Raw genomic sequence first — 17,968 nt, forward strand, 5'->3', positions numbered from 1 at the left:
TGAAAAATAGGCGCTTGTAAGCTTAAGTTGGTACAAATATAGATTGAAGATTGGTTTTGAATGCATACAAAATACTCAATTGTACACAGATTACTTTAGAAAATGCACAAGTTGCGTGATAAACCAACCTGACAATGTATAACATTGTAAAAAATGTGTTGATGAAAAGAATAATGGGGTTATTTTGTTTTGAATCCTACATTGCATGGAGGGGACCACTCCTGTTGGCACTTTGTTTGCAAAAGGGCCCCTACAGACACTTTTAATTGTTTCCACCAAGTACTGGAAAAGTAAATGGCAAAACATAGGAAAAAATCACCTTTTCCCGTCACCTCTACACTACATGTTTGCAAAGGTGTACATCTCTCCAATAATTAATGATTTGGAATCAGCTTGCTTTTACCAATAAAGCTACAATCATAGGACGCCATTTCCCAAGTCCTGCGGAGTGAAAAAAGTAGTGCTAAAACGATTTTATGATTGTAGCTTTGTTTTCTCCATCCTGAATGGAAGCTTACAAGCTCCAGAATGCAAATTAATGAGAATGTCCAGAAAATTTCATACAGACATGAAGTGAAATTAAATGCATAGCAAAAGTCATTGTTTCACACAGCTTTTTCTGTACCCCACAATTTCTAATCACTCAACAATCATATTTACATAGCTTATTAAAACCTTATATGATTTTAAGAAAAACATACCAGTTACCTTTTCCCCTCACTAATCACATCCTATTTTAAATAATCTGCTGCTGAGACATGTTAAAAAGATAAGGCCTCCCTGGGAGGGCCTATGCAGCCCTGGCTGACTTTGGGAGGAGAAAGGCAGAGCAGGTTGCCCCATGCGCATGTAGAACTTGTCCTACTGTTAAATCCACCTCTGTACTCTGCAGGAAATATTTCAATACCTTTTTTTTTTTTGTTTTTAAAGATGTGCACCATTTATACTATACACATTATGTATTGTGTTTGCATGCAAACGCTGTTAATAGTTATTTTTCTAAATGTTTCAAAAAGGTAGCAGGCGGCCCTCTCCAGAAAGGACATGGCATGATAACCTGTTCTGTGTTTTTTTCCCACTTTGAGAGTTCGCAGCCATCGCTTTTTGCTCACTGTACCTTCCACAGATGACAAATATCCATTTGCATTTCAGTCTTTGGCCCTCATTACGACCCTGGCGTTAAGGGGTTAACGATGCTGTAAAAGGCTGCGGCGCCGTTAACCCCTTAACGCCTTACTACGAGGTCCCTTTGCGGCTCCCGACCTTAACGGCTGGTCTAGACCAGCCGTTAAAGTAGGGACCCGCAAAGGGACCTTGATGGCAATTACTGTACTGCAATTTGCGGTACCGTAATTTCCACCTTCCCCATTCCATTGAGCTCCATGGGGCAAAAATGGGAATGGGGAAGGTCCATGGAGAAAGGGGGAATTACCTCCCTGCCAACCTTGGAATGGGGTGCTAATTCCCCCTTTCTCCATGGCAGACTCCGGCATGGACCATGGTGCTAATAGCACCATGGTTTAGTGCCAGAGTCCTAATGAGGGCCTTTGTCCCGCCCACTTGGGCAGTCCAGCACTGAAATTCTATGGCAATTCCCTTCTGAACAAGAGTACCCCAACAGCAACCCCATACACGCGTTTCAGCCTTGTTGGGCCTCATCAGTGAGGGGGAGCTGTGCCATCCTGAGCACAGTGAGCAGGGAGTCCACGTCTGGGTTCCCCCAGGTAACTCAGGGTGACCAACCCCAAGTTCCTTGCACATTATTTTTCAAAAAGGTAATAGTCACTCCAACAGTATGATGTAATTAAGTCAGTACATATCAGTTCATGTCATGAAAAGTTCTGGCCGGGCAGGCTAGGCTTCCATCAAGACAAATGTACATACTATTTAGGTCAGAACCCAACTGGTACGTATGCATGAGAAGATCTGAAGCTGGTCCATACTCACCACCCTAGCCTGGAAATGATCTGGTAGGGGCATTTTGGAACAACTCTGTCAGCTGCTCTTTGATTTTCTAGGCGTAACAAGCAAGGAACCTACTTCTGGGCATATACACTTTAACTTAGGGAGACAATCTAAAACCAACATGCATTAGCAACACCAACAGTTTGGGCTTTTCAGTACACATGGGATAGGCATTTGCCAGGCACTGCCATAAGGGTATACCACCTGGCGATATGATGGGAACATGTGGAAAATGGTGCGAGTACCTAAGCATATCATGTCAGTGTCTGGCAAATGTCCATCAAATACCAATACATAAGCCAACACTGTTGGCTTTGCGATTGTTTTAGACTGCACGCCAGTGCAAGGAGCAGATGTGAGGACACACATATCGCTTTTAAATCTACTGGCTTAAAACACGCATTGTTAAGAGATTTTTTCTATCACAACAGGAGCTCATTTACAGAGTCAATTAAGTCATTAAACACTCAAAAGAATGCTTAGCTTTAACACAAGCAAGCCCTATACAGCACAAAGTCTGGTGTTACTTTGTGACAGGGCCTGCTCAAAGAGTACCCAAGAGGATATGTTTCAGCAGTGAGGGGCAGGTAGTTTGTGGGAATACCATAGCGATTAACATGGCAATGGATGGGTAAATGACCAAATGTGTCCATAGAATGTGTGTTCCTCCCAACATCCTTTCTCCATCCTATCTGTATTCCAATGCAATCCTTCTGGTTTACACCTAATAGCAAATGCTAATCGCTAAATTCCCCCCTGCCTGCAACCCCCCTTGGCTCCCTGGGTCCCATTGGTGGTTAACACCACTGGCAAGGACTCCTTTCTAGGGTGTCTCAGGGGGGGAATTGGGGGAGTCCGGGACCCCGGACCCCTTGCTGGAGCAGGGCCGGCTGTATCGTTTACAAAGAATGAAGTTGAGGGCGTTACACATTGTCTGTAGAGCCTCTTCCTCAGTCTATAGTCTGAGATCCTGGTGTAGAAGTTCTGCATGATTATTAAGCAATCAGTGGATACATTAAATGAGATGAGTGGTGCAGGGCCTCTAGTTCAATAAACTGGGATACGGATATGGATAGAAATATGGAGGGGAAGGGATGAATTTAGCATATTAAGCAATTATTGCTGATCCCCTTCCCCTGCCCTCAGATCTGTTGGCCAGAGTATGGGGAATTCATTGGGTCTCATTCCGAGTGCGGTGGTACGGGATTAACGGCGCCGGTAAGGATGCCGGTGCCGTTAACCCCTTACCGCTGCATGCTATGGTCCTTTAGTGGCAGCCGCTAAAGGACCAGGGAGCTAATAACGGGCCAGTTATTAATGGGCCCATTATTAGCTCCCTCCCCATTCCTATTGTGCCCTATGGAGGCTCGAATGGGAATGGGGATGGCGTCCCTGAATGGGGGATTTACCGGGTCCTCCAAGGTTGGAATGATCTGGTAAATCCCCATTCAGGGAACCCGGACCGAGACCAGAGTTTGGAGGCAGCCATGCCGCAAATAGCAGCATGGCTACCTCCAAACCCGTAATGAGGCCCATTGTGTTTAGGATGTTTCTGACAGCCTGGTTTCAATAAGAGCAAGATTGTAAATCAGTAGGGAGTGGTGGATGAATCTGGAACCATTCACTACTGGCATGCACTTCATAGGTCCCGTTGGCAGTTCTGTGTGTATATTTAAAAAAACGGGTACACAGACTAACCATGGTTTGTAAAGTTTTAAATGTGCTTCTTGCATATAAAAGAATGCCCCTCAGAGCAAAACAAACACTTCTGTCAAACCACAAACATCTGGGCTTCAGGAACATTGGTTGAATAGGCTGTCGGAGGCGGCTGTGTATTGCAGTGCGGCATGAAATCTTGACGTGTAATGGCAAAGTAACGCTGCAAGGTTATTTCCTTCGGCATGTGGTTCTCCTACGTTTCACAGAGGCGATGAAAGATATACCTTCTACTGTGTAACTTTTCTTCTCCCAGCTGCCAGGCGCCTTGACGACGCCGGCGGTGGCCTCTGGTTGAGCGTTGATTGCAGGCGAGTGAGAGAGAGGTGCAATTTTTTTTGCAAAACTCAAAGAACTCAGAGTCCCTGAGACCCCAAGCAACACCCACCATCTTCTTGCGTGGTGCCCTCTGCAGTGCGTATAAGCCTATCAGCTGCACCCTGCATCTTGCATGTGCATGCAAGGGAAACGTAAGGCTGGGTAAGTCTTGGTGGTGTGGAGTGGATACGGCAAGCCTGGTAAGCCCGGCAAGAAACCCCTGATATTCTTGATATCCTTCTGAGAACGACAATGACAACTCAGGGCTGATACCGGCGAGCTGACTGAAGTGGCAGAGTTTTGAAGAGAGTGCGAAAGGTGGTCCGAAACTGAAAAACCCATCTGCCCGTCTGCCCGTTCGCCTGGAGCTGGTGCTGTCTGAGTTGATGCTCCATCATCAAGTCTGCTGAGAAGGAACGTCAAGCAGATGGGCAAACCAAACTTAACTATGGGCAAAATAAGTGTTGTAAATGGTATAAGCAAGAAGGCTTTGCTATCTGCTTGGATTAACGATCATTCTAGACACGCAAGTGGTTCACCTAGCCAGACCAGCAAATAAAGGGATATTTTAAAGCAGTCAACAATCAAATGGGCTCAGCGGAGCAAGTCGCCCATTAATTCTGCCTCAGGCCAAAACGCTTCCTGTCCCAGCGGTCACACCTCGGCATTGTTTGTAACCGGACCGATTGTTCCCTATAGCCGAGTTTGAGTGCGAATCTCTTTTAGCCTGTGCTCAAAAACCACCTAGTCAACCCGTGGGTTTGCCCAATGCAGTAAATGAAGTTCGGGACCAGCCCCTTGCTACCACGGATCAGGCAATAGCCTGGGCGATAGGCTGATTGGGGCCTGTATGAATTCCTCAAATCCTCTAAATATTTCAGTACGTTCCCCTCCTCCCCCAGAACTGTCGGATGGAGCAATTTTTGAGGCAGTGGAGGCATATATTGATCGTCACTATGAGAACTGTGTATGCAGGCAGTCCAGAGAGTTCAGTGAGCGTTTATGTAGTGGAGGGATTGTGTGAATACATTCGGATAAGTGCACGACTGATAAATCCATATCATCAACTACCAGCAATACTGCACCTTCCCTTCCCATCCCCCTCCCTGTTGGAGCTCCTTCACACACAAAAACATTTCCACTTATCCCTACCTTTTTAATGTTATTGTGAACCAGTTTGTAGCTTTGCCAGTGACTACTGAAAGGAAGCACGAACACACAGTAACTTTTAGGTTTGTTTATTACGGAGCTCCCCGGAGCCCTGGCCAACACTTCTCCGTCTAATCTCTAACTGCCTCGCTTCGATCACGCGGCTCCCCCGTCTAAACAATAACAAGAGATAACACGCGACCGGAGCGAGGCACCAGCACGAGCCATCACATATGATTCTCTACAACTACCTGTAACAAGTCCCAAAATAGGACCAATAGCCCAAGACTCTGTACAGCCTTTAATGTTTACTACTTCTCCCTGTACTGAGCCAAATTGCTCTCTCCTGGTTCAACTGGAGCAGGTGGATACCTGTGTTGATATTTCTGCAGCACCTTTTTTGTCGGCTGTACATGCTGAGCTATCTGACTCTATAACTCAAGGTGGCCCGGAAAGAGTCTTGGGCAATTCTAGTTTCTTGGTAGATTGTGTAAATCGTTTAACAAATGCTTATTTTGAGGTGAATACTTCTTTACGAATATTGGTTGATCAGAGAGCACAAGATGTTGCATGCATGGATAAATGCCTTGACATAATTAGCTCTTTGACGCCTATGGTGGAGGGGTTCTATAAGCAGACAGCACTTGAGCCAGCGGGGCAGTCTGTGCCTGCAATGATTTCTACAGCTGTTGGGTTTAGACCCACGAAACATGTAGGGCAAGATGGCGTGCCTGCAGGAGCTGGTACTATTGCACCAGGACTGCAAGTTGGCTCCTTAGGTGATCAGCCTGCTGCATCTAAGCCACATGATTCTAATCGACCATTGGATGGGCATGTTGTTTCCTTACTTTGATCTGGCCAGAGCGATCAGAAAAATCATACTGTTTCTGGCCTTCAGTTAGCTGAAACCTTTGCGCCAGAGATGGTCCGTACGAGCATAGAGAGCCACTGTTCCATACCCATGAGTGAACTCAAAACAAGAGGAATGATGCACGGTGAAGACCTCTTGAAAGGTTGGAGAGAGGATAATTCAATACTGTGATTTAAGGGTTTCACTCATGGAAATAAACACTCCTATAACAGAATGTTAGTTAGAGCTCTGTCTGATGTTTTAGGAGTTAATGACATTTCATTTAAATTGTTTCCCTGTGTTCAAATCCTTTCTGATTGTATGTTGATAGTGATATTGATATTTTATTTCTATTGTGCTCGTACACAAGTGTTTCAGAGCGCGACAAGACAAGGGAGGGGAAGAGGGGGGAACAAAACAGCGATCTTACTAGGCCAATTGACATTGAGAACGTGCAAGTGCATGGGAGAGGGGGAAGGGGAAAGTGCATGGAAGTGGGAGAAGTGGAAAGTGCCAAGCAGAGGAGAAACAGATAAATAACAATAAATAAATAATAAAGGCCACAAACAGTATTAGTGCAGCCAGCAATTTGCAAGTGCTAGGTTTAAGGCAGCAGACAGGGTAGGTCAGATAAGTGCAGGAAGAAAAAGGGGGGTGCTGTATGGGTACAGATACAGACCCCGGTGAAAGGGGTGGCCCACAGGCAGTGCGGGAGGGTGGCAGGGTGAGCAGGTATCCGTGCCCGGAGGACAGAAGGTGGCCAGGTGCATGGTGCCAAGAGAGAACAGATCAGCAGGGGAGAGGGGGAGCGAAGGCAGAAGAAAAGAGGAAGGTCTTGAGGTGCTTCCGGAACCGGAGATGGTTCTCCTCAAGTTTTGGAGTGGCAGGGAGGCTGTTCCAGAGGGAGGCCCCAGCGAAGACTGAGATCTACCCCCAACTTGTTTCTTTGAAAAACGACTGACCCTGAGGCAGTTGGAGGCAGAGGAGCGAAGAGCTCGAGAGGGGAGGTATTTGCGGAGGGATATCTGAAGGTATTTTGGACCCAGGCCCCAGAAAGCCTTGTGGACAATGCAGAGGGTTTTGAATTTAAGGGCTGTATGCAAGGGCTGTATGCAATGTATTGCAAGGGCTGTAATTTCTCCCTTGCAAATACACATCTTGGCTTATGTATACTGAACTGTTGTGAGGCATTGGCAGATAGAGGGATCAAGGTCCATAAGGATGCTAAATCTTGAGCCTGAACCCTCATGACACTTGGTACATCTTTAGCGACTTGGAAAATCTGTTGGCTACCTCACCTCCTTAGGGTCATGTGCACCAGTATACTTCAGCTGCCCAAATGGTCTAATTATAGATCTGACAGAGTTAGAACAAAGATTGGCTCAGTCATCCTCTCTAAGGTTTAATCTATCCAAACAAACTAAGGAGAAGGTGTACAGCTTTGCGCAGCAGAGCATGCCTTTTGAGTCACTTTAGCTATGGCTAATCAGAGCCAAGCTGTACCTTTTAAAGACGTGTACAATCCTGGAGAGTCCAGTATTAGTATCAGTGGTAATAACTGTAAAGTATTTGTTAAGGTAAATGATGTATCTAGTTCTTGTCCATCTGTAGCACATTTGCACAGCTTGACTGTGGCAGGGGTCTGTAATAAATTGGAGGATCCGTATTGGTTGAACTGGCCAAGAAATTATGATATAATATGTTTTCAAGAGATGTGGCTTTGTGACAATCATTTATTGATGAAACTCTTCCCTGAATATTGGGTAACTACCTGCCCGACTATCCGTTGCAACCCTGGTCCATAGAACTTGTGACTGGGGTTTAGGCCACATCCCTTGCCCATCGGACCCAGTCTTCTGAACTTCTATCACTCAGTGTACCAAGACCGATTGCAGGCTTCGTTTTATATAGGTAATATTTACTTGCATCCAAAGGAGGACTGAAAAACATTAATTCCAAATGGGTGGCAAGCGGCCCTTTAAATAACCCGAGAATGAGTCATGTATTGCAATTGTGGGCCAATTCAATGCAAAACTGCCGGGCCATAAGGCACCCTCTGACAGGCGCCTTCTTGAAGCACTGTGTGGTATTCACAAGAAAAATCCAAGCTTGCCTATTGGGGATCCAGGTGGGGCTCTATTGTATTCCTTCTTTTATGCTACTTATCTTGTCGAATTGATTGGGAGATGCTTGGGTGATGACCCTCCAAAATATACCTATGGACTTTCTATGAGAAATTCTTTGATCGACTGCTGTCTGGTTGATTGCTATTCTTTTTGGAGGATGAAAAACTTTGAGGTATTCCCCCTACCCGAGAGCGACCATAATCCTCTAATCATCGCTTGGAACACATCTTTTTCAGATACTTGCTTGAAGTCTTCCACTAATTGCGATAAATCATCTATAGTATCCCGCTCGAGAAAGGTGCCTAAAGACAAGTTGTTAGAAATGTTGGCAAACGCAGAGATTGCAAGAGAAAATGTTTTCGTACAGGCACTCGCAGATGATCCAGGGGTCATTTTAATGGCTGGTGAGAAACTAATTGGTTTCATTTTTAAAATGTGTGTATATCCTAGCATTCGTTTTTCTGGTAGTTGGAACGCAAAATGATGCCCTGTGGTTTGATGCTAAATGTCGCAGAGCGAAATTTTGCCTATGATCTACTGTTAGGACTAAAGTTAATACAGCTGAGTTGAGGGACAATCTTAAGCTCGACTATGATATGATAGGTTATATAAATATACTATTTATTTATAGACTATAAACAACTTTTGAAGTTGAAGAAAAGATTGCTTATTGAATCGCAGTGGGAGAGGTTGGAAGAGACCATACAAGGCAGAGATGTAAAAGGTTTTTGGAATTTGGTGCAAGTGGATTCCGTGAGGGTGCGCAGGATGCTGTTTGTCCAAAATCGGAACTCAAGTGGATGTCGCATTTTAAGTATACTTTGTTTGAAGATGGTGTACCATCTACTATTTTATTCCGGAACCTGTCTAGTGATAGTATAGTTATCATCTTCTCAGCTGACAAGGTGTTGTTGGCTCCTACAGGTACTAAGCCAGGCGAGGCACCGGGCCTAGAAGGCATTAGACCAGAAACATACAAGTGGTTTCCTGAATGGTGGATGCTGGGTTTTGTTAAGGGTGTTTAACTCAATTGCTGAATCCTTGACTATTTCAATGTCCGAATTAAACCGATCTTTAAAAACGGCTCATGGTCGGACTGCCACTGCTACTGTCCTATATCATTGCTGGACAGCACATCAAAAATGTTTGCTAATTTGCGTGCTGGCTAGGCTTGCGTTTTGTGCGGTGGAAAATAATATACTACCAATCTATCAGGCTGGGTTCAGAAAAGCTTTTACTTCATTCAACCATTTTCTTGTGTACTCAACCATTACAGACAAATATTTGAGGTTAAGAGGGGGGTATAGCATATGCAGGCTTTTTGGATTTAGCAAAGGCCTTTGATTCTATTAATCGCCCTGTTATTTGGAGAAAAAGAACAAAGAATGGGTGTCCCAATTCCCCTTCTGTAACTGATTGTTTGCCTATATTCTAACACTAGTGATTCTGTCATTGGCCATTGTAGAGATAGACCTACTAGTAAGTTTGCGCCAGTGTTGCCCATTGGCTCTATTATTGTTTATTATCTTTATAGAAGATTTGATGTAAGGCTCACTCCAGCCAGGTTCAATTCCTCCACGCCTTAATGGGTCCATGTACCCTACCCTTTTACATGCAGATGATACCATTTTATTGGATTTGATGCCAAAGGGTTTAGCCAATAGTTTGAGCTATGTAGCTGGCTATTTTGAAGCTAATGGCTTAAAATTGAATTTAAAGAAAACAAAGATAGTTGTTTTCTGCACTAACAAAAGAAAGTACAACTGGTCTATAACTAATGTTAATATTAACGTGGTTGAATCCTATTGCTCTTTAGGCGTTTTGCTTTCGTGTAAGTGTTCGTGGTCCGCCCATCTAGAAAAAATCACCTACGGACCCACCTGGGGGGCCAAAAAAGATGTAATCATAAATATGGTGGTTTCCACTTTGAAAAATGTAACCAGGTGTTGGAAGCAAAGGTCTATTCTTCTGTTTTGCATGGCAGCCAAATTTGGGGCAGTACGAGTTTTATGGCCCTGGATCTTGTTTTACATATCCATCTGAAGAAGCCGTTAAGTTTGTGTTCTAGCACCCCAGGGCTTTCTCTCTTGCCTTTGAAGCTGTGGTTTAAATATTGGTATTCAGGCTGAACTCAGGTTTCTCGAGTATTTTCAGAAATTACACTTGAGCCCTTCAGAGAACCCGAACCTTATGAATGTAATGGAAGAGCTGGCATAAGCCGACACCTATGTTATATACCTTTGGTATAAGATAAGCTCCCTATTGTATAGAAATTGGAGGATAGACTTTGATGAGCTGAGGAGGCGGGCAAACATCAGCTGAAAATGAAAGCAAGAAAGACAGAATTTTATCTTGTTATAAACAGCATGAAAAATCTATGTTCACTGGGACTCCTAATGGTGGCTCATCTCATTCACTATGCACATTTCTGGGTAAGCACTATTCACTCTCCGGTTCATAGACATATCATGGCTATGGTGAGATTGAAGGTTTTACCACTGAGGGCCCGGGTGCTGTGGACATTTAATACGAAGCTTTGTACTTGTGGCAGTGGGGCTGTAGATTTGTATTCATCTGCACAAGACTTTTAGATTTGAGACGGCAATGGCTGAGAAGACATTGGGCCTCATTACACGGAAGGCGGTAAGGGTTAACGGTCACCGGTAATGGTACCAGTGACCATTAACCCTTAGCGCCTTACTATGAGGTCTCTTTGCGGGTTGGTACTTTAACGCCTGCTTTTTAGCAGGCGTTAAAAACCAACCCGCAAAGGGACCAGGGTGCTAATTACGGTACCGCAATTTGCGGTACCGTAATTAGCACCTTCCTCATTCCCATTATGCCCTATGGGGCAAAAATGGGAATGGGGAAGGGCAATGGGGGAAGGGGGAATTACCGCCCCGCCAACCTTGGAAGAGGGCGGTAATTCCCCTTTCCTCCAAGGCGGGGCCGGTATTTTACCGGCATGGACCAAGGTGCTAATAGCCTACCACCTAACGTGTAATGGGATATTTCTTCTCTGTGAAAGATAGTGAGCTTAAGACTCTGGGTAAGTCTCTCGTAACCAGGACTAATGTCTGGCAGACGGACTCCCAGGACCCCCTTGTTAATTTGCATATTTAAGTAACTTTGGGTCTCACCCTAAGTTAGTAGGGGAATCCAGACGTGGACCCCTTGCTCACTATTCTTAGAGAGGCACAGATCCACCCTACTGATGAGGTCCAACCAGACCGAAACACGTGTCTGGGGTTTCTGTTGGTACTCTTGTTCAGAGGAGAATTGCCTAGCATTTCGGTGCTGGACTGCCCCAGGGCAGGACAAAGACTGATATGTTTGGGATATTTCTTCTCTGTGAAAGATAGTGAGCTAAAGACTCTGGGTAAGTCTCTCGTAACCAGGACTAATGTCTGGCAGAGGGACTCCCAGGACCCCCCATGTTAATTTACCGTGTAATGAGGCCCATTGTATTGGTAATAATATTAGGTCCGTCCTTGATGCAATGAATTTCGTCTTGTCTTGTGTTGATGTATGCTTTGTTAATAATTTATACAAGTACATCACTGCCTCTTTTAAGTGCATGGAAAGAGAATGTCAACTTAATTCTTATCAGTTTTGATCATAATAGCCTGTACTATATTTTTTAACATGATTGTTTTTAAGTATGTTTTAATAGTGTATTTTGTATTGTATTTTATTCTGTTTGTAAATGGTGAGAAAGCGAGATAAAGCATTTACTATTGCCTCTCGTTTGTGTTGCCTCTTGATTCCAGTGCCTCTAGGTCATGGTGCCTCCCACTTGGAGTTTCTCTTTTTAACAATGCTACCTGCAAATAATGAGTCTTTCTCAGCCCTTGTTGCTTGCAGTGGGACCTTGCCTAACATCCTTTTTTCTAATGGTTGTAGGTTGGCGAAGTCCACGCTGACTCTGATCCCTCTGCTTGGGATCCACGAGGTGGTGTTTGCCGCAGTACCCGATGAGCAGGCAACGGGGACACTACGCTACATCAAGCTTTTCTACGAGCTTCTGCTCAGCTCTCTGCAGGTGAGATCTAAGGATGAAAGGAAGCAGAGATATGGGCCTCAATACTGATTGCCAGTGCCTGCTAGCTAAAAGAAGTTGTGATGCTATTAAAGACACAAACACAAAGGCCAGTATTATGGTTGAATTTCTTTACTTTTCTTTCAGCAGCAAACAGCTTTAAAGTACATTTCCCAGCATCACTGCATATTACACGGTGATTCTTTAAAGGTTTTGTCATGCCAACATGTGTCATGTGGCCAATCAGTAGTAACTAGTTGTTCATAACCGCACATCCTATTATGGCCATTTTCTTTTGCTTTGAGTCCAATCACACAACTCATGGTGGCAATACACAGTTCAAGGAATCTGACCAGCACAATGCACATCTCAACAGGAAAAGTAAAGCAGGAACCACCGTGCAGCAATGCTCCAAGCCAGGAACAAATAGTAATTCACAGGCGAGCACAAGAACAACACAATATAGTCATCTGTGCTAATCTTTAATTGCTAAACCTCAGATAATATGCACTTCTGTGTTTGTAATAGAATTATAACTCCCCTATACTAACAAGTTATGGCAATCAATGTTTTATCATGACCCAGGGGTGATTATTATGCTTGTTCAAGGTTTACTCAGATACTTAATTGGCTTGAAATAGAATTCCCTGAAAACCCAGTGAACAACAAAAGACTTTAAAGCTATAGCCATTCTTGCCAAATGGGCTCAACAAGTGGAGATGTCTTCTTCTTCTTCTTCTTAATTATCGGAGGCGTGGGCGGACCCACGCAGGCGCTTCCCCATCCTATAGGATGATGTGCACCGTACCCACTAATTATTATTTGGCTCCTTTTAAGCTCACAACTCCTCCCACCTCCCCGTCTGCCTCACAAAATCCAACATCACACTACTCCTCCTTTTGCCTCTCTCCCCATCACCTCCAAGTGGAGATGTCAATGCTGACCTGAATCCTCACCATTCTCATTCCTCTTGACTGAGTTTGAGCAGACACTAAATATAAATGCTTCCACAGCACCAGAGGCAGCCGAGTCGAGCCTGCCATTGTATGAGTGTGGGTGTAACCTCATTGCACTGCTTTTGACAACGAACTACACCGAGCCAGGGATTGGCCGGAAATGCTGGGTACAACACAGATTTGATTCTCATCTTAATATGGCGGGATATCACCAATGTCACTCCCTCGGCGAAGAAACCCTTCTGGAGAAATCCAGTGCTCTATTTTTCAACACTCTTGCAAGAGACAAATACCTGCATTCTGGCGGCCTGACAAACCGCCCACTTTTCAAAAGATGGCTCCCTAGGGGATGTTCCCCCACAGATGTTCCCCCAAATGGGTTCCATAAAACTGGAGGGACCTCCTGTGTGGGTGGGAAATCAGCACTGTCATGTAGTGGTTCTTCAGATCCAGACACACTATCCATCTCCAAGAGGTGATACATCGACCAGCTGTTGAAATGTCATCAGTTGATCACTGATTGGACCTGCCCTTTCCTGTGCACCAAGAATAGGTTGCTCATGGAGCATCTAGAATGATGTGCTGCTGGCAAAATAGCCCTCTTGAGGGTGTGATCTGCAACCTCCCTGGCCATCAATTGTCTTTCCTTTAGGGATAAATGACTGCTGAGAGCCTCACTTGCACAAGAAAACCATTCATTTCATGGAGAAAACTGTGAACTGTCTGCAAGACCAGGGAATTGTCTGATATCAGTTCCCAGTTATGAACAATGTCCACGGTGAGCCCACGCAACCTCAACACATAGCAAAGGTAGGAAATTACAGATCTCCTGACATAAAAGCAGACTGCCTGAACTTTCCCCCTTTTTGACCCAGGCCTCTGTGGCCTCTTGTGGAGAAGAAGGGCTCTTAACAAGGACTTCTAGGATTCTGCATCTCCCTTTCCTTGGGACCTGTTGAAGTTTGAAGTTAGCCTGGGAAAATGTGTGTGGAAACAGCCAGACAAATGGCTTCTACCTCCACTGCCCTTCTAAAAACATGAAATGGGAAGATCATATGAACAGAGGCCTAGCCCTTGTTTAATGTTAAATATGTGGTCAGGAACTTACTTAGTTCCTTCGCAAAGATATCCCAGAAGAACCGGCCTCCAACCAGGCTAACTCTCCTACTTTGCTGCCAATCATTACAAGGACACCTCATGATCATTCAGGAGACATGGCCTAGTTAGCGTTGTCAATAAGCTAAGAGTCTGTGGTGAACCAACTTGCAAAGGTTCTACATTTAGAACCCCAAACCAGGATAGTTTTAATAAACTCTTTTTTATAGGAATTACAGATGGGTCTGCAACCTGTTAAGTATGCAGTAAGTGAAAATGAACAGTTTTACAAAAGAAAGGATTCTTTCTAGTATTAAGTTTATGTCTCTGAATGTGAGAGTAGTGTCTCTGGTTAATGTTCTCCAAGAACAGCTTTGAGTCTAGAGCTTCTGAAATGCTGATGAACAAAATGGCCCTGGGAGTGATTAGTGTCTCTTCCACTCTCACGCACTTAGTTGACCGTGTGGTTGGTTAGTTTCTCTTCAACAAACAGGCCTGAAAGAAAACTGCTAGGTGGATTAGCGTTTCCAAGTGGGAGGCGCGACTCATAACAAGATTGAACTTTCCCTCGGATTCCGAACGGAATGGAAAAGCGCACCAGAACAATTCAGTCTTATTCTCAAGTAAAATGTAAAAAAGCAAGTTTGCGGGTTGCAAGTTGCTTGGAGGTAGAGTATCTCTTCCAGAAGATCACTTTGTCGATGAAAAGTGGGAATCTACGCTTAGACTTCGTAGGAATTATGCCAAACTGGAACAGTTGCCAAACTGTCTCTCTGTGTGCCCTCGCTCTTTATCTTGTTGACAATTTTGACCTGTCAGTAGTGTTGCTTGATACCGAGGCTGAGCCTCATTACTCCAATTTCTCTTGTTGAAAGTTTCACAGTTTGGGTTGCTTCTTGATCTGTGTTATCTTGCTACAGAAGAGTTGGTTTCATAGGGTCACCGCATTGCTGTGCCGAAGGTGGTGGTCAAAAGGATTTGCAGTAATCGTAGCACGTTTCTTGATCAGTGGGTTTGCATTCTGGACCAGTCCTTGGCAGAAATTCCTGTTTAGCTTTGCTAGATGTTCATCCAACATCTCGATGCCCAGCACTCTTTTGAAGAGTCATCCGGTGTATTTCGGCAGAGGTGCTCCATGCCAGGGAGGTTTATGTCAGGGCCGGACTGATAATTGCCTTGTGGAAGTTGACTTTACTCCGGATAGGTATGGGCCTTGTCATCAAGAGTGGATACAGCATTGCCAGCTTGCAAGAAACTTTCAGTTGAATATTTTCAACGTGGCATCTGCAGGTGAACTTACTGTCCAGGGTCACTCCTAGTTAGCAGCTGCTGCTCTCCCACTTGATGATTTCTTCATTAAGGATGATGAGTGGGTGCTCCTTGGGGTTCTTTTTGGTTAACAGTGCAGCAGTAGTATTGCTGGTGTTCAATGCAATCTGCCAATCACTGTACCATGTCGACATCTTGTCCAAATGTGTTTGTAGGTTCTTCTCCACTTCCTTTTTCCTGAAAGATGAGATGACTGCAACATGATCTGTGTACAGTGACAGGTCCGCTTTGTGGAGATCTGTAGGAATGTCATTGGTGAAGATGTTGAACAAGCAGAGTCCAAGGATTGATCTCTGTGGCACACCTGCCCAAATAGGGTGTGTTGTTGAGATCTCTGCCTGCATGGCCACATGAAAGGAGCAGTCCGCCAAGTAGCATGTGATCAAGCTCACCAACTAGCTTGGAAATCATAGGTTCATCATCTTGTACTGTTCTTAGTGCCATACTCGATCAGAGGCTTTGGCCATGTCGAAGAGGACACTTCAAGTACATTTGTGGATGATGAATCCTTCAGTAATTTGGTCCATCACTCTGAGGAGCTGATGGTTCATTGCATGCTCTTTAGGAAATCCAACTGTTCATTTAGAAGATTTGTTTTGGAGGAAAGGTTGCTGAGGCGGGCAAGAAAGGCCCTTTGCAAGAGCTTAGACAGTCCGAAGAGCAAACCGATGTGACAGTAGTTTGCAGGGTCTCTGGGTGGTTTCCAGGCTTTGGGAACAAGATGTCTTCTTTCCAGGATTTAGGGAAGTGTTGAAGTTAATGGCCAGGTTGGTTATTCCATTGCCCCCTGATGCTTTGAAATTTCCCAGCTTCTCCACAAGACCTGTTAGCTCAGAGCATGTGCATTCCTCAACGCTCTCAACTCTCATCTCAGTTCGGAATTCCAAAAGATATTTGTCAACTTCTTTTTCCACTTGATCCGTTATCCTACTGGCTTTGTTTGGCATAAACAAAGCCTCAAGTGTATCTGCTAGGACCTCTGCCTTGTCTTTATTGTTGCAAGCAAGGTGGGTCCATCCCTGAATAGGTGGGCATGTTTCCTTTGTCCCTATAAAGACACGAGTAATCCTCCAAAAAGAGTTGTCAACTTGTTTCAGGTTGGTTGTTATGGCTTCAAATTTTTCACCCAGTGCTTCCTGATTTGCTCTCATAGAAGCCTTTTGAGGAGGTTGTATTTCTGAAGGAGTTCAGGTGTGCAGTGTTTCTGCCTGGTTCTTCTCAGCAATTGATTGCTTGATGCCAATTGGTAAGTCGTAGATGGTGCCACATCTTGGTTTCTGCTCAATAGCCTCCTGGACCACAGCCGTAAAATCGTCCACAGCTTTGTCAATGCCTCCGTTGGTGCTCAAGGGGCCCGAGATTGTGAGGTTGCTCAGCTCTTCCTTTTAGAGGCTCCAGTCTGCCATACGAAAGCCATCCCTCACAGTCTGCTGGTAGGTTTCCATCTCGTCGCCCACAGTGATAATTATCAAGTTATGATCAGAGGTCAGCTAGGCTAGAGTTTTCAATTCTACTGGTTGTTGAAGTTTCTTCAGTAATGCAATGTCCAGCATGTGTGGGGAACTGTCTCTCTTCTGTTTTATAGTGAGCAGGGAAAGGGCATGTGCAGATCCCGCCACCGGACACAGAACTCATGTAGGCTACATAATCTTATGGCCACTATCCCTATATTGATTTTTGGATTGTTGCTTCTCCAGTGGTGCCACAATCTCCAAGAAGGTAGGAGAAGCTGCTTGGCATTAGGTTTCTATGACCAAGGGGTCCTGACCATCCTTTTGCAAGTCACTTTTCCCTTCAATGATGATCTAGATCACTTTGCTTTGATTTCTGCCCTCATTTCTTTTTCTATTGCCTTTCACAATCTGAGACCCATAATCTCTGCTTCTCGCAGTGAGGGGATGGTGACGGCCTTTGAGAGTCGAACCTCTTCACTGTCATATCCCCCAATATCCCCTCAGGACACGTCAAGCTGGGTGTGGTCTAACATATTAAGTTTTGATCCTTCCAATGCTCCTCTTCAGATTCCATCTCATTCCCGGCATTCTCTGAATATGGGTCATCCACCTGTGATGTGACAACTCGCTCTGATGTTGAGCATGAGACCCCAGACATCAGTTGCGCAGCGGCAGAAGGTAAGGGGTCAGGCACCATTCCCTTTACAATGAAGGGCGCTTTAAACCTTACAAAGACAGATCTGGTCTTGCTGGGGGCTTTGCAGGGGGTGTTCTCCTGCATTTCAAGAGAGCCCGAGAGGATCGAAGAGGCAGATCTCTTCGAGGCTTGGAAACTTAACACTTGAGAGACCCCTTGACATCTTCCTGGCCCACTGGGTCGAACACGCAGAGCCTTAGTGGAGGGGATCATGTGTGGGCCCAAGGCAAGAGGGCGCACCTAATGCCAGTAGGCTTCCATGGCACCTAGACAT

The 17,968-nt window shown here is 44.9% G+C and overlaps 1 protein-coding gene across 1 annotated transcript in view; it reads left to right on the top strand.

Moving 5' to 3' along the window:
* GIPR (gastric inhibitory polypeptide receptor) overlaps nt 1-17,968 on the top strand; it is a 582,639-nt gene that overhangs the window by 518,446 nt on the left and 46,225 nt on the right. Inside the window, exon 12 of the mRNA XM_069643058.1 lies at nt 12,028-12,166. Coding sequence (XP_069499159.1) covers nt 12,028-12,166 — 139 coding nt within the window. The remainder of the gene's footprint in view (nt 1-12,027; nt 12,167-17,968) is intronic.

The sequence above is a fragment of the Ambystoma mexicanum genome, chromosome 2p (genome assembly GCF_040938575.1).
Source record: "Ambystoma mexicanum isolate Mex_15411 chromosome 2p, UKY_AmexF1_1, whole genome shotgun sequence".
Lineage (NCBI taxonomy): Eukaryota > Metazoa > Chordata > Amphibia > Caudata > Ambystomatidae > Ambystoma > Ambystoma mexicanum.